A 22,303-nucleotide genomic window follows, 5' to 3' on the forward strand; every position below is an offset into this window, starting at 1 on the left:
CGGTCTGACTACACTTCACCACTGTCACCTCTGCCTGGCTAAGCTAAAAATTAGAGTAAAGACCAAAGTAAAGATGTTGAGAGAAAGCTATGGCTGATAATGGCTGGTGTGTTTTTTCTGGATTTTGTCCCATCTATTATAGCTTCAGGAAAGAGTGTTTGAAGCCCATGAGTTATGGTAAATAATGATAGGGATAATATAACATGATAGTCATTCATTTCTCATTGCACATGGAGCAGCAAGCAGCACCAGCCTGTGACATCCAGAGAATTTGCTCTAAAATTTAGATCAGTATTTCAAAACATATGAAGGACTTTTTTCTTATCTTTTTTTTGTGTAAGGTTGGATATACATTGTCTTCCTATAGAAGATTCCCTTTGATGTCCATTCGCATTTCATAAGCCAAAAGCAATATAGGGCCTTGGAGGACAAGGGGAAAAAATGTAAATATAAGTTGTTCTTGGAAATTATTTGGATCCCAGCTCCAGACCAGAGAATCTTTGAACCTGCCTGAGCAAACTGTTCAGTGTCTGAGCCCAGCCCAACTCTGGATTTGCAGTTATAAAAAGGACAGGATTCAAACCATGGACCTGGATGCTCATAAGCTCCTGGACATTCTGTATTTCTGGATTAATTTCTTTTTTATCCTGAATCCACTCCTAATTATTTATACAAGATATCTCTGAATCTTTTGTTTTGTTTTTTTTTCCCACATGCCCTCACTTATAATATTAGAATGGTATTAAATATTTGTAATGTTTACTAAGCAAAGCCCTTAGCAGTGTCAGGATCAGAGTACCCAGAGATTCCTTCAACAAATTCCAAGTGCAGGCTCAAATAAAAAAGGCAATTCTGGGATTTATAATTACAGGATGTTTATATTTAAAGTGTGCACCTCCAGTAAGCAGGTTCTGAATTCATCTTGGACATAATCATTGACATTCTTCCCTCTTAGCAAAGCAACAGCTCTTTATGCCACTGGAACAAAGGGGGAGGCAAACAGAGCAGAAGAGTGTGTGAGTATATGTGGAAGAGCTTGCAGTCTGGTCACTTGGTGACTCAAGGATGGCAAAACAGAAACTGAAGCTTAAGATGACAGGAACAGAAAAGCTTCATGTTCAAGGGGTGAGACTGATTCCAAGAAAGTTGTGGGTTGGTTTTTTTCCCCTTCAAACAAAGCCTTTCTTCTCTGGTCAAGTCTAAGCTCTAAAGTAGCTAAAATAGCTTTTTCTCTTTCCAGTTAGTCTCTGCTTCATGGTTTCTTTTAAAGAAGGATTTTTTATCAGGAAGTCATGTTGGTTAGTAGCACAGAACAGAACTTCCAGAGGAAAGTTCACCTACAGCCATTTCTAAAGTTGGTAATGATGTAGTTTGGGGCCCTTTCTGTTTTCCCTAGAGAGCAAGATTGAAAACCAGATCCTCATCCAAATCCAGTAGCTCTTGGTTTTTAGACACCTGAGCACTCCTTATTCACCACAAAGCCTCCAAGCGATGCTGGGTATCAGAGTGACTACATGAGTGCAATAAACTTCCCATTCTTTGCTAAAATTCAAAGGAGCCTTAGGGAACTAGGTACTCGAGTCCCACTGTTTCTGACAACTATTGTCTTGCTTTCAGCTTGCAGTTCTTTTGGTTTACAGACACACCACATCTGTGCCTTATTCTCTGTGTTCACCAATACTTTTCCATTTTCTCGTAGTGCCCTAATACTTCCTAGTAAGCAAAACAGTACGTGTGGTTTTGCAGTTGCTGCTGATTTTATATCAGAACCTTGTAGTCCCAGATAGTATTGCAACAATCTGCATAACTTTAAAGAAGTAGGGCAGATTGGGATGTTAACACACCAATTGGCCCCTTATCTGTAATCTAGGTCTTTTCTCTAGATGCATATCAGTTAAAGCCAGCTCAATAGTCATAAACTTCTATTTTCTAGCAGTGCTTGTAACCTGCTGTGTAACAACCCTTTTGATACTAAAGATATCTCCTGCCATGTTTTCTCCACTGCCAAGCACCAATTTTTGACATAAGTGTTTCATTTAATAAATATCACCACTGTGTATGAGCATCAGGGGATGATTCAGCAGCGTCAGGGGCCCCGTGGCAGCAGTCCTAACAGGAAGACAAAAGTGATTACTTCATAGCAAATGGAGCAGGCCCCAAACTAGGACGCTTAGAGAAACATCCTTTTTGCACTAAATTGTCATGCCTCTGGGTTGCATTAATAATGACAACATGTGCATGAGCAGCAATTTGTCAGGACAAGCACGTCTGTCTGATAAAAGGCAACATACAATGCCTGAAATCAGGAACTGAGCCCTGAGCCAGGACACCTGGGCTCTCCTCCCAGCCCTGTTGCTGCCCTGCACATGTCTTCCATCCATGTCTGAGTTTCTCATCTGTAAAATGGGGATCATGACATTCACCTCTCTAAAGCAGCCTGTAAGATCATTATATTAACACTAATCAAAAAAATTTTCCATGCACTATCATCTCAGCCATACCTTTTTAAAGCCTTTCTTGAGAATCAAAATTATTGAAACTTAGTAAGTCCTACCTGCAGCTGACTTGCCTTGGCAACCAGTTAAACACATTAAGCTTGTGAACAAAAACTTATAGCCAGTCTTGAGGAGCTGACTGTGAGCCTAGTCATTCCTTTTATTTTTTATTTAGAAAATTGATAACAGACTTCCACAGTTAAATTCATAAAATCTGCTCATCTTTGAACTGCTATGCCAAAAAAATCAGCCTTTTATAGCAAGACTTCTGCATGTGTAAATACTAAGTTACACAAATACAAGTGTGTACTACTGTTCCTTCAGTAGCCAAGAATTTTAATTCAGCTTCTAGTCTGTCATAGCATTTTATCTAACACACAGTTTCTGTGAGGTATAAAAAAATAAAATGGAGAGACCAGATATCTAGGTATCCACAGATGAAGATAAAGGATGAGACATTTATTCATTCAGGAGGACCATATGCTCAAAAAATAATTGCATTTGCATCCTAGTGGTATTCATGAATGAAAAAGCATTCAGTGAGAGAAATGAATGTTCACAAAACTTCCCTGAAGAAATCCAAATGTTCAGAAGTTTAGTTGTCAGTAACAGACTGATTTGTGGTAAGAGTCTAAAATTCATGAAAGGTAAGTTTGCCACATTTGCTACTGGATGAATTCCAGTGAACCTTAATTTGAGACTGGTTGAAGAATTAAATGGTATTTTAATTATTAAACATCTGTATGAATCTAGTGTAAATTATAAATCCTGTCTGTTCCACATGATTTTTTAATAAACTTGGGTTATAGTTTCAATAATGTATGTTGAATAGGTGTTGTACTTTTAAGGACTGTGAAAAGTGCCCTTTCTGTTACCTGACACAGGCAGGACTGACCCCACTGCAGACCCCACGTCTGTGAACGTTGAAGTCTGTCCCGTCCGGGAATACAGCAAGAGCAAAGAGCAGAGCCAAGTTAGACCTGCAGGATTACTGTGTGCTCTTGCTGGATGAAAATCTTGTTTTTAAATTGACTCTGAAATAAATATTTAGCTATAAGCCTTTGAGAGTCATGGTTTGTTTGGGTTTATGTTCTACACCATCATGTCACAGTATTTGGTAATTCGCATCCCTTGGGGTGGCTTCCTACTTAGAGCATTACACAAAGAATGCATTTTCAGGCTGGATTTCCAGTAAATAACCCTGCAGTTCCAGGAGATTGACTAAAATAGCAGCACGCCTGCAGCACAATGCCACTTTAGTTAAGTTCAGATCTCTCTCTTACTCTGATTACATCCTCTTCTGTCTTTCCCCCAACACTAGCATAATTGTCAGTGTCCTCTGCCTATGGGCATCTTGGTTTTCACCAAGTTCTTCACAACCTCATCTTTGCCTGCAACTATGCTCTCGTGGAATCCTGCACTTTGTGTTGCTTGGTTCATGTTTCCATCCCTTTCCATAGTCGTCATCTTCCACCATAAGAGTAACAATGGCCAAGTTCTACCAATACTGCCAAAAGTCTCAAGATACCCAGCACCTTTTCTCAGACTATTAGACAGAAACAGCCTCAAAAGAGAGATCTCCCTTAGTAAAGAACAATGAGTAAACAGATACTTCAAGAAATTTTAAGAAATCCTCTAGTGGATGTAAAATCTTAAAGTGTATCTTTGTCATATTGTTTTATGAGTTGCAGTTGCCACATGTCCTTCTGAATACTGTTTTTTATTAACTGCAGATGAGTTTTTACTGTGCCTAACTCATTGTTCTCACTCTTTATAAATCCTTGATTCTGGTTTTGAATCCAATTTGATTCACAGTCTCAGTGAGTGCCAGAGATTGGAACTATGTATTGTATGAGGCATAGTCCTTTAAATCTTTTCAAAAGAGCTAGGAGAACTTCTAGTTTACCTACTCTGCACTTCTGTTATGTACTCCTTCAGTTACTGTGTATAAACAGTCCCGGTGTTTATTTGGCCTTCAAAACAGCCTTCTGAATCTCTACACTTTATTGCTGCCTGCCTGCAGATTGCTTCAAGTCAAGCTATGGACACCAACTGATGTCCCCACATCCACAAATCCTGTTGTTGTATCACAGAAGGCAGTCGTATATGATTTACCCTCAGTAAATCCATGCTGACTGTTACTGGTGACCTCTGTGCACGCACAGAAGTAGCTTCTAAGAGGATGTGCCCTGTAGTTTTTCCAGAGACTGAAGGCAGGCTGACCAGCCTTTGATTTTGCAGATCACCCTTTTGGCGTCCTCACAGTCAAGTCAGAAGAGGTAGCAGGGTCTTTGTGGATCTAATCTACAATAAGCAGAATAACCAATGCAGATTTTAGCCCTCTCAGAAGGAATTGGCCAGAAATACACTACCAGATTAGAGGAAAATCTCTGTTGGACAACTCAAACAGTCATAAATCTGAAGAAACATTAGTTACATTTGTTTAACTTGTAGACTAAATGAGCTCTTGAAGGTGACCTTATAGTTTTACATACAGATACTGTGCTTGGTTCAGCCACTCCTGAAATGCATTCTTCTCTTTTTGTCAGCTAGCTTACTCCAGGACAGGGTAACTCCAGTCAACTGGCTGGTTGACTTATCAGGGTGAGTTAGTGGTGTGTTGTGAGAAACGTACAAATGCTGAAGAAATATTTTTTGTCTTGTTTTCATAGTGTTTTCTGCAGTCCCTTGCTTGCCACTTCATTTTCTTTTCTCTACTCCTTGTTTTCCTTTCAGCCCTGAGCATTTATTCTCCTCTCCTTTCTTTTGCTGGCCTAAATTGGCAGGAGGTATTGCTGAGCAGAGGAGAAACCTCTCTCTCACATCTGTATAGCTTTACTACTGCTCGCATTTCCGGGGCAGTACTTTCACTTACCCCATATTTCACTCTGCAGAGACAGCTTGGCTAGAGCATAGCACATTTTCCAGTCACAGATGTCTCTATCAGATTCATGCCTGGTTCCTGGTAGAAAGAATTTTTTTAGTTGTTGTGCTTCAACTGATACAAATGAACCCAAACCAATATACAGCAAATTTCCTTATCCTCTTTGCCTTTTCTTTCTGATCCTGTGTGTTTGCTTCAGTACTCACATGAGGAAAGGCTGGTGTTTAATTAAAAAATTAACTGATACTTCATTAAAGATAAATGACTGAATTTTTAATACATTTCTTTTCAAATAGCAAAACATTTGACTACAGCTCTGGTCTTACAATAAGTGACAAAACATACAAGGTCATGAATTTTCAGTCAGATACTTGTTTGTATAAAGATTTTCCCTAAACTTCAGGGGAATTTCCAACTGCACTATAGGTCATCCTGCATGAATCGAGTTGTAAGACTGGAAACTAAGATTATTATTTTTTTCCCACACAAAAACTCTAGCTGACTGATTTTAACTTCTGGAAGAGAGTTCAGTTCCATCGTAGAATCTAAGTAGTCTTTAACTAAAGTACGTGCAGATCTATTGCCAAGAAAAGAAAAGACCAAACTATGAAGAGAAGCACAAGGTATTAGTAAGGTGCTATTTAAAACAGTGTTTTCTCAGAACTGTTGCTGAACTGGTCCCTGCTACTGATGGAGTGTTCTCATGCTGACATACTGGCAGCAGGTCACAACAGAGTAGCTCAGTTCACATCAGTGCAGCCAGCCAGCATGTTTGCACACCTACACTGTCAAAATTGTTCAGTGCATGGATTTTAAATACAATAGGAAAAATCAGTTTCTTAGGCTGATCTTATCAACTTTCTTGATCTTTTATTTTTATTCCTGTCTTTCACGTTCCTTCTTCCCACCATTGCCATCCAAATGAAAGAGGTGCAGGGAGAGGTGGGAGAGAAGGAAAGAGAAAGGAGGAGCATATTTCCTTGGCTAGTCCAACTCAGACACATTCAAAGAGTTCTGCTGGGCAATCTTGCATATCAGGTTTCATCTCTAGTCAGGATCCAAAAAGCAGTGTCCTAGTGCTCTCCAGTAAAAGGGTAAATGTCACCTGCAAACAGACCTTCTATACTTGCTGTTTTTTTTTTCCCAGTTGAAGAACTGAGATAAAGTGGAAAAGTAAATCGATCAGTTTTTGCACAGGCACTATTTCCAGAGAGCAGTGCTCCCAGGGAGGAGCAGTGGCTGCAGCAGAGGACAACCTATGGTTGTCATTAGGGTTCTGTGCAGGACAAAAATGGGATGTCTGCCCGTTCTCAAACCGAATGGGAGCAAAGCCATAGGTGTACAGTCTCTAACTTCCACAGCTGCCAGGAAAGCCTATGTTACATCAGTAACTCCATAGGTCTCCTACAACCATTCATCCCAGTCTGTATCACTGCTCTGGTTTTAATTGCATCAGAGGTGAACTCAGCAGAAAAGTATCTTTGTCCTGAGTGATAGACAACTATTTACTTCCAGTTTTATGTAACCCTATATCATCGCCAGAAGAGAAAGACAACACCCACCCTCACCAATCAGTCTTCTCTCATGGTGTGTCTGGTACACGTGAGCAAGCATTATAAAGCACTACAGCAAAAACTGTCACAAAATCTTAGTTGCATGAAACAACCATAGAGCCTAGGAATTAGCTGTTTTCATGTTTGTTTACCCTAGCATCAATATGACTTTAATGGGTAACGTAACAGGTTGGGGTTTTTTTAAATATTTTTTTTATGTATAAATAAAAGGCAGGATTATCTCTTCCTAGCATAGTTTGCCTCAGAAAAAATTACACTCTGTGGCATCCTGCGATCCTGACAGCTGTACAGTTGTTTTACATGGGAATATAGATGCATGTTTGTCTTGAGAGCTCCCAAACCCCTGCATTCTCCATCGGAAAGAATGGGGCAGGAAATTTCTGGGTTACTGGGCTCTTTGGCGCAGATGTCCCTTTTGCTTTCACACATATTTCTACAGCAAGATGAGAGCCATCTTAAGCAAGAGACACAGAGTCTCATTCAGCAGTGGTTCTTTTCTTTTTTGTGTGCTCTAAAATAGTCTGAGTGTTAGGAAGAGTAACTGAACTTTTCCCTAGATACTCACACAGGGGAATGAAACTGGGCTGAGATAAGAATACTTCCCCCCCCCCCTTTAAGAGAGAAAGCAGGTAAAGTTCAGGTTCCTCCAAACTAAGTTTACTATTGGAATCCTAAGACCATCCAGCAAATACCTGCTTTCAGTATAATTTTTCATGTGCTTTTGATGTTAAATATGTATTTAAGAACTTGTTTGCTTGGGTAGTTAGGCTTGGGACAGAAGATATATGCAGATTTCAGGGATTCTGTGATCGCAGGTCTTATGCTGAGAGCTTTAGGTATCAAGTGCCAAAGACACGGGATTTACATTCTCTAATATTTTCCTATATCCTGCAGTCCTTAATCCCTAAGTTCAAAGAGAGCTTTTCTTAAATTAAATCAGTAATAGAACTTAATTCATTTTTCCTCTTACTTGTATTCTTACACTCTTTTTATTCTGTTTGACCCACATTGCTATAATAAGAAGAGTCTATAAAATTATTAATTTTGCCTTGCCACATTCCTTTTAAGGCAGGAGTAACTAGTAATCCATGGGGAAGTGTGAGGAATAAGAAGGGCAACAACATGTCCTATGTGACATATTGGAATTAAACTCACTTCCCTTGAGGTCCTGTTCTAGATCTGGAAAGGTTTTTTTCCCTTAACACAGGTTCTCCTTCAGCCATATTTTGTGCTTTATATAAAAAAAAAACTATAGGAAGGCATAGGCCTACCATGAGAAGCAGAAAATTATGGCTACTCAGTACTTCGTGTAAATGTTCTCTTAGTAGAAGTTTTGGCTTTTGTTTTGTGATATAACCTGAGAAACAATAGTGGCTTTCTATTCCTATGGAATACATAAAAACCAAAGAAAGAAAGAGGAACCAAAGTGCTCAAGATGTAACAAGACCACAGGCACAACTTTTCTGGAGGGTCTAAAAGGCTTGAACTCCTCTAAGGGGTTCCACCCAAGCATCTGCGGTGCAGCTTCACATGATGAAGAAGCTGTGTACTCTCCCTCCTGGAAGCAGCCAGCATCTTAAAAATGTATAGGGACCAAAATTTCCCAGTGATTATTGCTCCTCTCTGAAGTGAGCTGCTATATACATATTTAAGATGGCCTGGGGGAGGATGCTCAGTTATTTAAAAAAAAAAAAAGAAAAAAAATCAGGGTTTTTTGAGGGGTTGAAAACAGGATGCCTAGGAGGTAAGGCACTAGCATGCTGGCTTATTCCAGTGTGTAGAGGAGAACTGGGAATTCAAAGTGATACCTGTATAGTACTTCAAGGAAAGCACAATAAAAACAAATGCACTGGTTGTCATAAGTTCCACATCAGTTATGAGGCTCTCACTAAAAGAAATTTTAAAACTCATAATTTATATTATTTATATTCAGTTCTCTTCAAATCAGACACCAATTGAAAGTGAGGAAATGTTACTGCCCCTCTGTTTACATTCATTCCAGTGGCACCTATATCTTGTTCCCACTGACTTCTACAGCACAAGTTCTGCCGCTGTTGGTTAAACCCAGTTTGAAAACCACACAGGTTCACTCACTGCTCTGCGATCTGATTTCCCTGTGGATTATGAGAAGCAGGTTTTTGCCTGTACCATAATCTGTTCACACATTCTGACAAGACAATGTGCAGCTCAAAATGCCTATAAATAAAGCACTATTTTAGGCCCAAACCTCAAAAAAAATCCTGAAACATTCAACGGTTGCAGTAGAAATAGCCAATGTCCGTATTTTTTATGGGAACGAGATAGTATCAACGTGGAATATTTTAGAGCAATGTAACCAACTTAAAACTGCTCAAGTTATAACTGATGACATTTTGACCACAACATACAATCCCCAGACATGCAATTTACTGAGTATAAACAAGCCAGAAGAAGAGGGGAGAAAACTCCTATGAGTCTGCTGCATGTGATACACACAAGTGCTGCAGAAATCTGCTGATAATCCCCTTTTCAGTTTGTGTTCGCAGCTAAATCTACTTCACTTCCTATGACACTGAACATTATGCAGTCCTTTGAGGTCCATCACAGCCATAAATCCCAGGCAGGAAACAGAGCAGGAAAAGACAGCATTTCATTTTCTAAAGCCATCCCAAAGTAAGCAGGTCAAACAAAGTTTGGAATTGAAGCTCTTGAAATCCAGGATATAATTGTGTATGTTTTTCTGTTTGTTTTGTTACCAGTTAACCGGATGCAACAAATAAAACCATTTTTCTTCCTTATTTTCTCTCTCTCTGACTGCCTCATTGGGAGCTCCTCTTTGAGAGCCAACCTCTCCAGGAGCCAGTGCTTGAGGTCATAGCTCCCTAACTTTAGGACATCTGCTAGGTCAAATGTACTTGAAGAGAATCAGCTGCTTGCAGCCAGCACATTAACACGGCACACTGGAGTCACAGACAAATGCTGAGGGTCTCTCTTTTTCCATCTCTCTAACAAATACAGAATCACATATATTCATATATCACATTTAAAATTTCTTGTCTTGATCAGAGCTCTGTCTTCAGTAGCGATACAGAGCATTAGATTAAGAGCTCAAGCTCTTAAATGTTTGAATCATCAGCTAGAGTAATTACAGAAAAAAAATTACAAATTAAAATACTACCTTCACTTTTGGCACTAGGTATTGAATCTGCCCTGTACTGTACTCTTTCTGGTTTTCTGGAAAAGCATAGAAGTAAAGATACAAAAAAACCCCCTTATTTACTGTGTTGAACACCTGAAAAATAGATTGATGAGCTATACTTTGTGAAAACAAAACCCTTCTTGATGTCTGAAACTCAATATCCAAATCCAGAAGAGTCTCTAAAGCACTAGCTGCTTATGAAGCACTTGATACCCCTTCTTGTGTTCATTATTTAAAACATTTCAGTTATTTCAGTAGCAGATATAAGAAAAAAGCAAAGAAATACCCAGTATTTGTGTTCAACTCTCCAATTAACAAAAATGTGTATACAGATGAAGAGGAAAAATGTATTTAGTAAGAAATTATTTCTTCTTTTTAAGTCACCCAGGGTTTGTCCTAGAGCTCCTTCAAGCCGCCTTTAATGCCATAAATGAAGTGTTATTTGGAAATAGAGCAGTCAGTTTTTACAGTAAGGAAAAAATCTGCTTGGAAAAAAAATACACCAGGCCTGATTCAAAACTTGCACACTGGAGTGCCAGGTTGGCAGCAGTTGAAAGTGCAGTGGAATTGAAAGGTTTCCATCTTGCTAAGCTTTAACGCAGCGTGTTAGATATTTGTACTGCTTTGGCACAGACCTGCAGCCCCAAGTGTACTGATTTCTGTTAAGCTTTTGAAACTCTCATTCAGGTGCCTGAAAAAGCAGAAGGTACAAGGAAATTGGTAACATACCCCTCAGGGACTACCTAAAAGCCAGTCAAAATTGCAGTACCTGTATTTAGGGAATTGCAGTAAAAAATCCTTCTGTGAAGTTCATCTCTATAACAGAGTTTAAGAGGGAAATGCTAGGAGCTAGATTCACAGCCACTATAAAGGCATCAAGCAGCATTTACCCATATATTTATATCTGTTTAGACTAGCTAAGTCCTCACCCATCTTCACCAAATCTAGTGTTATGAAAATAAATAGGAAAAATCATATATTAAAGGCCCTTTTAAGCTCTGTCCACTATATCCTCTGCCATCCTATACACTTTGTTCTTTCCATATATACTAAGAACTCATTTCAGTTTTGCACCTATTCTTTTCAAGTCTGCTGACAGAAAACATTAAAGAGGAAAGGTATACTCAGAGATTGATGCAGGTTTTCTACAGGAGTCTGTGTCTTTTGCAGTAAACAAAGTCTTGCAAGAAAAGTAAGAATAAGGGAATAAACAAAGGTAGTGCATTAATAGTTATATTTTCTACCTCAAAGCATTTTCCTCATGTTTTATTCTGTAGTAACAAGATCAAAAATTGGTTAAGTTTAAATTTTCATTGGACAGCCCCTAGGGAAAGCTCTTCTGCTTGTCTGCAGGGGCCATACAATCCCCAGCTGAGCCCAGGTGCAGGGAGGCAGTGCAAGCTGTCAGCCTTGCCTCCAGTCCTCTCTCTGCCCTTGTAAGATCAGCACACAGGAAGAACACGAGGTAACAGCTTTGGTCTGCAGGAGTTTGTCTCTCAGGAACTAGATTGAAAAACATGTCTTGGTAAGTCCAACACAAGCAGCGTGTTTGAACCAAGACAGCTCAAGAGGGAAAACGGAGCCTTTTATAAAAACATTCTTGCTAATCTACTTGATACCATTTGAGCCACCAAAAAGTGCCGGTCTGAAAACAAACATATCTTTCTTATGCTGACTGTAAGTCATTTTGATTCTATCTGCACCTTTCAAGTTAGAAGGCAAAGTGTAGGGAAAACACAGGTTTTCATGGAACATTTGACAGTTGCATTGTTTATCATCTCCACCCAAAATAAGAAATATGTTACGTTTAGTTACTTGGGATTGTTTCAGTGGAAGTGAATTATGACTCAATGCTGCCACTTGGTTAGCACATTCACGACATGGTTATTAACTCATATCAGCTATGCTCTATCAGATAGAGTGCTCTCAGGTTATATTTCTGAGCAGCAAGACCAGAAGGGAATTTATGGATGAAGACACCACCACTGGCTTGGGGCATCCCTCAATTGCAAATTGTTGGAGTCTGGAGGAGCATACTGGAGTAAAACTGTTCTATGCTTAGCTTGGTTTTGTACTCTCCTCTGACATCCATGGCTACCAAAGACTGGAGCAGCACTTTGCCTGGTGCAGTTCAGCAATTCTGACATGCACAAAATGATACTGCTCAAGGAAGGAAATAACTGCTTTTAGTTACAATAAAAATAAAAAAGGTCCAACTCTAGAGATAGCAATACAGTTACCATACCTGCTATTAGATCTACATTAACAAAAAATAAGGCATTAGGCATGCTATAGAACAGAACAGAATCTTAACATGGAACCCCCTGACTGGTTACTGATGTCATGCACCATTCAAGATTGATTCAAATACTAGGTAGGAACAACCTCAGAAATTCTTTACAGTTTGTGGAGAGAGAAATAGGCTTGCAGCTCATTTATTACATATTATTTGGGAAGGAAAGAGTTTAATTAGAAAATAACGGGGAATCTTTTGTTTTCAAATACAGTTTAGATTTTATTGCCTTTTAAAAAGGTACAAAATTAAGGTTGAGACTCTGCTTCATCACTTGAGGGGTGATAAGAAGCTCGCATTGTTTGAGCATTCGGCATGGTCTGATCTGGTTTTGGAGCTGGAAAGCTTAATTCTTTGTCAAAATAAGACAAAGTTAATATTAAGTTAATATTTTTAGCATGTCATCAAACAGATGACAAACTTACACATCATGTGACTCAGTTAATTTCTGAATGGATTTACCAAGTGTGTGCAGTGAGATGTGTGTCAGCACAGTCCTTTATTTGTCTAACACACAGAATGTGTGGGCATGGACAGGTCAATGTACAAACATACCCTGCACTCACTTTCTGAAGTATTGGCTCATGCTGAGAGCCCTGTTTACAGCATCTGATGAGAAATCTTTCTTAAACCCTTTTTAATTTCAGTGCTGTCAGGATTCATCTCCTCTGTGTTAATGTTAACACATACAGTAAGAAAAAGTTAGCATTAAAAGCCTGTGAAATGTACACTAGAAACGAACCAGTGCTTGTCTCTGAATGATACATTTTTATCAGCCCTACACACAAAGACTACCAAATCACAAAGGCGAGAGACATGAGGGTCTTTTGAACCTGTCCAGGAGACAGGAAGAAGACAAAGGAAATGCACTTGTGCCCTTTTAGCATACCTTAGGCTCAGAACATCAGGTTTCAGCATCACTGGGTTTTGTAAGGAGTTCCTTGGAAGACAGTGAATAAGCAGAGGATGGTCATATCAGGGGGTCTGAAGTCTGGGCAGCAGTTTGACTAAGGTTTTGAGTATAACTGGGTTTTGAACTATGATATAAGCAGATTTTTTACACTTACTAGTGAATCTAGGATCAAGCTGGTAGTCTGTTTCTTTTTGAACAGCAGATTTTGCTGAATTTTTTTTCAGCAAATTAAATACTACTTGGTACTAATCTACCAAGACTACTTTAGAGGAGGTTTTTTCCTGCAAAACTTACCATCCCTCTCAGGAGACATGAAGACTTCAGCAAAGAAATTACTATAGCAGTAATAAAAGAAATAAGAGAAAAGCAAAGGCACAACCTGGTATTTCTAATGTGTGAGCAGGAGAGCTCTCTCATCCACCATCTTTTGATGGCAACAACAGGAACTCTTATAGATTTCCGCAGTCTCTGCCCAACCCCAAGTACATGCATACACGTAGGAGCAATGTAGAAACTTGCTCTAACTCAGTGTGCTGGCAGCCAAACTTAACTAGAATACAGGTCTCCAAACACTGAAGTCCTGCTCTTGGACCTCATCTCTCTGAAAGTTAAGAATTAATTACTAGGAGGGATTTGGGGGGTTTTCCTTATTTTACATCCCCTTGCTCTTCTCTGCTTTCTGGCCTTCTTGGTGAAAGTGCCCACTGCTCTCCCGTTCTTGCTCCCCTTCCCTAGTTTCCATGGTTCAGATGTTTAAAAACACTTTGTAGAATTCTGCAAGCTTCTTCCAGCTGTGCCAAAGCAAACTTGAACTCACAGCCTTCTGAGGCTTTCCCATCACTGCTGACACTCTCTTGGTGATCTGCCTGCTATGGAGTTTTTGCTGGGGTTTTCTGACCATTTTTGCACATCCACTGTGTAACAGCTAAATGAGCTATGGATGCCAAGGGAAAAAAAAAAACCCTACATTGCTTTCCCTTGGTTAATTGCATTACAGAGCTGTTTAAACACACACAAAAAAAGACAGAGAAACAGTTGGGGGAGAAGGGGCAGAAGAGAGAAGCAGTGTGGTCATGTGTACTTGAGAGAGCAAGGGAACTGTAAATGAAGGTGGTCTTAGTGAAAAGTAGCACTGTCTCTTTAAAAATAAAATGTAAAAAAATACCCTTGGTGTTTTCTTTAGTCTTTTTCATTCTTTGGCAGCATCCCAAAGATTTCACTGTCCTTGTCTCCAGCATCTGGAAGCCATCAGGGTAAACAATAGAGTGCTAGGAACTGGAACCCCTGCCTCAGCTCCCGTGGGACTTTGCTCTGGAGAACATGAGAACACAAACCATTGGACACCATGTGGTCAATTACTTCAAACTAACAAATCTGTGTGCCTTCCTATTTTCTGTTTTCCTTGGCACCACATGACCCTTTCACAATGGAACCCAGCTGTTGAAAAAGCCAGACATTTTCTTTTTTAACCTCTTGCTTACTTTTGTGCTTGCTTTCCACAGCAAGCTTAGGGTTGGCACGTTCCCCAGGTAAAAGTGTCCCGCTTATTAAAATCCTGGCTAGCTGTAAAGTTTGCCTGTATTAGTCAGCAGAGAGGCTCGAGAGTATTAACTTAACAGGATCATACTGCAATGAGGACTCCACAGGTGGTCCTGTGTTTTCTGGGTTTCCTGACACTGCATGCCAGCACTTAAAGCAGATACACCAGGACACTTTTATAGCCTGCCTGTTTTGTGCAATCAGTAATTGTATGTGCAGTTGTGACCTACTTTTTAAAATTTGTTCCTAGTGCAGGTGCTATATTGGCAATTGCAAAGAGCTAAAGTCATCTCAAAGCCACAGGCTGTTCAGGGGGCTGCCCCTTTCAGTGCTGTGAAATAAACTTTCCTCTGGATTAGCCATGCTAGATCCAGGACTAAAGCTGGGGCTAACGAAGTGGGGGGCTGACAGATTCTTGTTCTTTCCAGCCTTCTGTTTCAAAAGACAAGCTTTAAACTGTGTGAAACAGATGAGTGTTACTGACCAAACACAAGATGTGTTTATTTAGATGTGTGGTTTACTTTGGTTAACTTTTTACAACGAGTGGGGATGCTGAATGGATGGAATTGTGCGAGATTTAGGGTCTTGCTTTTAGGTCACTTTTAAAGTTTCTGAATGTTCCTAGCACACACTGAAGAAAAAAGCAGCTGACTGCCACACATGTTCCCAGATTCAGTTTTATTTCTGGCAGAAAGGTGGGTATGTATGTAATGCTACCCTAGGAGACAGGATAAAACAAGAGGGTGCCATGCAGTTGGATCCTTGCAGCTGGCAGTGCACCCAGACGTGTGGCTTTACCTGCATTCTGGCACTCAGCTTCACCAGCTTTGACCTCAAACAGCTTCTCTGCGGTGCAGCCAGTTATGTCAGTTGGTAAAGGTTAGGGAGTTGGCACTGGTGCAGTCAGGAGACTGGTGCAGGGTAACTGGATTCAGTGCCAGCTGTTTTGATTGCATCTGTATCCCAGTGTGGAAGGGCTGTTGCAGTGGCTGCATCCAGCCTTTCTGCACTGATCCTTGAGGCTGGCCTTGCCTCTGGTGGATACAGGAGGGCCTTTCGAGGGCTTCACTGTTCAAGTCCTGACATCTTGGTTACCACTGAGCACAACGTGCTTTATTCATTTCCAGGGTGCTACATGGAACTATAATACCTAATTTCTACTAAAATCACAGAAATCTGTAGAAACTTAGGACCCATTTCCAGCAAGCAGTGGAGTTCTTTTTTCTTTTTTTTTCCACTCTCTTTAGATTTAAATATAAAACTTTTTCACTATAATGACCTCACATTAAAACACAACCCAACTAATACAAACAAAATGAAACAAAATAATAATACACATGTATCTGTTGTGAGCCACAGACAGCAACCATAATCCTGAAAGGTGACAAGTTTAAACTTTAAAGGCAGACAAAGCAGGACATCACTTGGGTAGGCTGGATAAGCAGGGAATGCTTTCAAATGTTACCTTCAAGCTCATTAAATAGATGCTGTTGAGCCTAAAACTGAGATGGATGCCTGGAATTGGTGGAATCTTGTTCCTCCTCTTCCAGTAAAGTACAGTGTGTATTTTGTGTACACTTTTACAACTATATTTCTTCCAAAAGAGATGAAGAGGAATCATTAAATGGGTTTGCTGGAGGAACTCCTGCTGCAGGATCTAGGCATTAAGCCATTTTGTAGCCAGCAGTATAAACACATTTTTTTTTAATCCCAGATCCAACCTATAGCTCAGCAGTAACACTAGGGAAGCTTTTTCCCCTTTTCTGCCAACACTTTTTGATCCCAAATATCTGCAGAATTGATTAGTGTGATACTGAAGGGGCAAAGGTGATAGGGGGAAGGGGAAGGTTAGGACTATGCAGTAGCAACTTACAAAACACAGTACATATTTAATCTGTTAATATTTATGAAAGAGTTGGCTAAATGTATGGCAAAAGTTCAAATCAATCTAATACTTCCCTTTGTGAACATCTTGGACAGCTTCTTGTCTGGCTGACAGATACAAAAGTATAGATAAAAGTACAGTTCTTTGAAGGAATGTTCTGCCTGCAGCAAGAAATATATACATCTTACAGAAGTTAAGGGATCCTACCTTAGCTAACTAAAGCACTCCTATTAAAGCTTGAATGCAAGCCAGGACACAAATAAAACCACTATAATGGCACTGATGGATGACCTAATTCTGGCAGTGAGGACAAAACACATCCATTCTCTTCATCCTGCACCTCTTTAGCATCTGACAATACTGGCCATGAGATACAGCTGTTCCACCAGCAAGAGGTGGCAGACAACCAGAGTGATATGTTCAGATGGTTTCAGTCTTTTTCAACAGGAACACCACTTCCAATAGTTGTCCCCCTTCCCTGGCTCAGTTTTGTGACATTCCACAAGAATCAGTTTCCCCTCTGGTCTCTTATCTGTGCGGTTGCATTTGCCAGGAAGGAAAGTTGCTTTTAAATGCCAGCAGTGTGTCTGTGTGTGACACACAGAGGACTAGCTGGCTTTCACTGCCTGCAACCATATCACTTCTGCAGAGTGAGCCCATATTCAGTGGGGCAAATTGAATTTGTGGATGAAAAACAGCTGCTTGAAGCTGAACAAGAATAAGAGCTGCTGCTGGCAGTCAGGGGACGGAGCTTTTGGAAATGTTTTAGGTAGGACTAGTGCAATCTGAAGACTGGTCAAATTTAGTCGCTCTTTTAGGGCTATTGTGGTATTACTCCACAAGACTAACTTTTCATAATTCTCAAGCAAAGTTGTTCTTCCCATCTCCAAATACTGCAGTTATCCACTCTGCAGGAAGCGATCCTGGCTGCTTTACTGCTCCCTCACCTCTCTGCTTGAGTGCAATGCTGTGTACCTGAATATGATGCCTACACCTCTTAGGAAGCTAAAGGTATTTAAGTACAGTGCAGCATGTCTCTCTCAAGCAATTCAAGGGTCAGCTTGTCTTCTGTAGCTTTCCACAAAACAGAAGTGCAGGCTGGAGCACATGCTGAGATCCTACAGACACTTTCACTGAGTTCATGGGATATTCTAAACATCTTTGATTATTTGGTCCATAAAATCCTCATCTTTGAGTTGTTTCATGAACTGGGCCACATTATCTGAGGGTACCTGCCTAGTAGTATCACCAACCATTTCACTAGCACTCGTCACCAAGGGCGAAAACCTTTTCAGTGGAAAGTTTCCTTTAGCTTGAATAATAAGGGCACTCAGGAATTAAGGATTGCCACAAGCCTGCCCAGGCACAAAGTATGCACATTTTGAGCTTGTCTCCAAGTAAACATGTATTGAAATGTGTATGTTTACCCTATATTTAAAAATAAAAAGTCCTGTCTAGAACAAGATTTGCACTGCACTAAAGGGGAGGGTGTGACGGATTGCCAAATGATGTACTGCAAGGAAGTGCTTTGGTCTTAACTCTGATTATACTGGAATAACAAACTTTGTAGAATACTTTCTTCCATCTTTCTGTGCATCTGAAGGATTTGTATCTTATTGCCAGTTTTGAATGAGCATGGCATGCAGAACACTTCAGCTCCTGTGGTCTCTCTTTACTGTATTAGTAACATGTTTAATAGGAGTTAATGTTTGTCTGTGGCTGTTCCCTACTTGAAGGAACCTCTTTTTCTGTCAGTCAAGAGCATTTTTATTTCCAATTAAGTCTGAGAAAGTGATTGCAATTCTGATGTTGTAAAAGAGATAAAAAGGCAAATCTTCAAGTTCCCAGCAAGTTGTTAGTATTAAAACAAAAAACATCATCTATGCTTATTTTTGTTTGAAATTTAGAAGAACCAAAAGGCAGTGTGCAATATTGTCCCATCTATTGCAGTTTCTATGCTCAGCTGGGATTTCCTGCTCATTTTTAAATGGAACTGGTAAATCATTAATAGAAAAGTTTACTCATGCAATTTCATGTTTAAAAATAATTTGCAAGTTGCATATAGTCAGATTTCTGTGACTTTTTCAATTAATTGCTACAGCTTGTCTTTTTCTACAATAGATTTTAATAAATAGGTCTGTAAGCTGCATTTCCTGCAACTACTTACACTAGAGTCCTACATATCACCACTTCTGACAGATCACATAGACTGTAAAGTTATATTTCTGCCTCATGGGGCTGAGTTATTACTAACCACTGAGCCCCACAGAGAGAAGTCTGTTTATCATAATGTGACTAAAAGGAGCAAGTAATCAGGGTGGAGAACAGTGCTGAAGAGGGAGAGGTGTAACTGGAAAGAAAGCTTCATTTGTAGATGACAGAGCACAACTTTTCTGCACAGAAGAATGACTTGGAAGAGATTTTACTCACACTTTTTTTCCTCCACTGTTTAAGTTTTTAAACATGAAGAAAACTGATGCTAAGAGAAGAAAAAAAGAAAAGAAAAGAATAAGGAAAAGCATGAAAGTTATAGCTGGAAAAAAACTCACAAAAATAGAGAACTCTGTTAATTAACTACCAATAAGTTCACTCTATCTGATGGTCATTTGATCCCAATTACTCTTCTTTTTTCTGGAAGAGAACTGACTTCAGGCAGCTGATCATCAAGAAGGACATGCACGTCAACAAGGCTGAAAGAACTGATTGCATTGCTCACACTGTTTCTGCTGAGAGGAGACAGGCGTACCAAAGTCATACCTGCCTTCAGTGCTAGTCAGCATTTTGGACAGCTGATTCTCACTCAGATGTAATATACAAAATTTTTTTAATTCCTTTTAACTGTCCAAATTTCCCACCATCTACAAGTGTACATTTTGTGTCTATTTTGTCACACCTGGTCTGCAATGCAAGGTTTCAGAGCATTCCCTTCAAAATGTGGTGCTGCACACTGCAATTTCTACTAAGAAAGGACCAAATGAACACATTTATCTAATATAGGAGAAAATGGCATTCAGTTTGCTGCTTCTATGGTCAGGTACCAGAACATACTGGGATTTAAGCTGTTGGTTTAGACAGTGCCTCTGATAACTCTGGTTCAGCTACCATCTGGTCTTGTTTGTTTTCAAATACCTGTTTACGTGACTAAGCACTTGGCTTAGAAAAAGCAAATGTGCAAACAGTACAGATGCTGCAAAGGGAAGTTCATCTTTACACTGGTCAAAATGGTCATAGGCCCTTTGCTCCTATTCTATATCTTGCTATGGTGGTACACCATTAGTCCAGGAATTTCAAGGCAGCCATAGGAAGTCAGTATGCCTTGGGTGCTTAATTTCTTCTGCAAACTCTACCTTGTCTTCAGAGTGAGGGGCTGTTTGGCTCTCTTCATCTAAGGGAATGAAAACATCCTTTGCTTATCTCTATCTGAAAGGCCTGAAGATAATTACCATATTCAAATGAGTGCAAAATTCAGTGCTCTAATGCTTTTGTTTATTTATTGTAGCAAACAGCTTTGTGAATAGTTAGTCTCTATTTCCTGGACAGAAGAAAAGTTCTCCATTCTTTATTTATATGCCCTTTTACTGGCAAGGTCTAACCCTTTCCTTTTATCCTTCCTATTTACCAGTGCAAATACTAAAATGACCTGCTCCCTGCTGCTGCAAGCCCCACATTGTCCCCTTCCCCTGCCAGGAGCCAACAGCTGTTACTGTGCACAGCACAGGCACTACAGGCTCAAATCCAGGCAATCTTGCTCACCACTTTTCTAGGGAGAAGTTTTAAACTGTAGTTTTAAAAACTCACTGCTGAGCAGGAGCATCGTGCAATTCTGCTTCTGCTCTTCATTAATCCATAATGCTGGTTAGCAGAAGAGGCATGATGTTTTTTCTTTTGGTTAAACACTTGTAGCATAACCTACTTTTAGCTGAGCCAATTGTTTGGGAGAGAGAGGGGAATGCAAGTCCTAAATTGGTCCCACACGCTTCAACAGACTATTGCTAAGTTGTGGTTGAAAGCAGTTTCTTCTGCAAGTTTACAAAACTGACTTTGCTGTAACAGAGCTGCCTTAAATTTTCAGCACAGCTCTCAGTGTACAGTGTTAAATGTACGCTTAACAAAGTCCCAAAACAGTTTCCAGTGAATATGGACAGTGAGAACATTCTCCAAAGCAACTTCCTATTCAAAAAGCTGCAAAGTTGTGTACATGTTAGCTGGGACAGACCACCCAGCTTCTATGGCAGCACTTGTGGGCTGCCATGACCCACCCTAGTCACCTGAGCAGAAGCTGCAGATGTGCCTGACAAGCAGCATGCACACTTGGGCTGTGCAGGACAACAGCAGCAAACAAAACAGGGGGTCTCTGCTCCCCCAGGAGTGCTGTATGCATATCCAGTGACAGGACAGGACCTGCAGTCTAAGCAGACACGTATCTTCAGGTTATTCCAGTGACAGATGGGATATGGACACCTAACAACAGCACTCCTAATCTTGTGTCCTCCACACCACCTTATGCACCAAGCCAGCCCTGGTGAGGCCTTCTGCCCCATCCCTGCAGAGAAGTGCTGCCCACTGACAGCTGTAAAATCTGAACTAATAATTTTAAGTATCTCTCCTACTTGGTTAAAGAAGTCCTGTCGAATGCAGATCCATCTACACCCCAAGATGGCTGCACATAGCTCCAACTCTTCTACTAACAGGTATGAATACTGGCATTGGAAGTGCTCCTGTTGTTTGCAGGCACTGTGAAACAAAGCAGTTCAGTTTAAAATCAAAGTTCAAAAGCAGAAAAGATTTTTGCAGCTGTTGTTCTACCCTGGAATTTGTTGTGCATATCTCCTTTTTGGGAACACTTCTTTGTTTCACAGTGCCTTCAAAAATATACTGTCGTTACAACCTTCTTGCCAAGTACCACTCCAAGCTGATTATTCACTGCTGCCCCTTTCCCAAGTCAAAGTGCATTTCTAAAACATTTCTCACATTGATGAGGAGCAACATGTTCAGTCTCTCAGGCCAACCTGTGAGGTAATTATCTGACCTCTCTTTCCTCTACATGAAGCAATGAAACAATTGTCTCATAAGAGAACTGAAAGATAGTCCTTGTGTGGTTACAGTCTTCTGGTATCAGACTTTTTTTTTTTTTTTAACCCTTCTGCTTTGACAAATTTAGTCATAACAAATCACTCAGCTGGAAAAACTGCAAGGTGTCAGATATAAATTAACTGGGGGACAATAATCTCAACTCAATTTTTCTTATTAAAAAGTTCAGATAAGTGCTTTTGTATTTCCCTACCTACCCCTACTTACAGAAAATATTGACATGTTTTAAGCTTTACAAGTTTTATATAAAACAACAATGTGTTATATACCTGAATAAACCCTGAGGAAAACAGCACAAGGACATCACAGGCATAGTAAAAAATGAGTTTCATCCCATCCTAGTTTACACACATCTGCCCTAATATTCTGAATCAGCTATTAGATCAAAACCCTGACATGAATAACACTGTGTTTAATGGCCCTGAGATGTTTTCAAACAACTACAAGAAGG

At 40.0% G+C, this 22,303-nt stretch overlaps 1 protein-coding gene across 2 annotated transcripts in view; it reads left to right on the plus strand.

The window, feature by feature from the left end:
- Nucleotides 1-22,303, plus strand: part of ZCCHC24 (zinc finger CCHC-type containing 24) — a 109,791-nt gene that overhangs the window by 54,314 nt on the left and 33,174 nt on the right. Inside the window, exon 3 of one of the 2 annotated variants that reach the window (XM_027720647.2) lies at nucleotides 9,466-9,695. The exons of the other annotated variant lie outside the window; for it this stretch is intronic. Coding sequence (XP_027576448.1) covers nucleotides 9,466-9,609 — 144 coding nt within the window. The 3' untranslated portion in view covers nucleotides 9,610-9,695. Of the gene's footprint in view, nucleotides 1-9,465; nucleotides 9,696-22,303 lie in introns of those variants that run through there. 2 annotated transcript variants of the gene reach the window in all.

The sequence above is a fragment of the Pipra filicauda genome, unplaced genomic scaffold, assembly GCF_003945595.2.
Source record: "Pipra filicauda isolate LSUMZ 115617 unplaced genomic scaffold, ASM394559v2 scaffold210_size2929891_pilon, whole genome shotgun sequence".
NCBI classification, from domain to species: Eukaryota; Metazoa; Chordata; class Aves; order Passeriformes; family Pipridae; genus Pipra; species Pipra filicauda.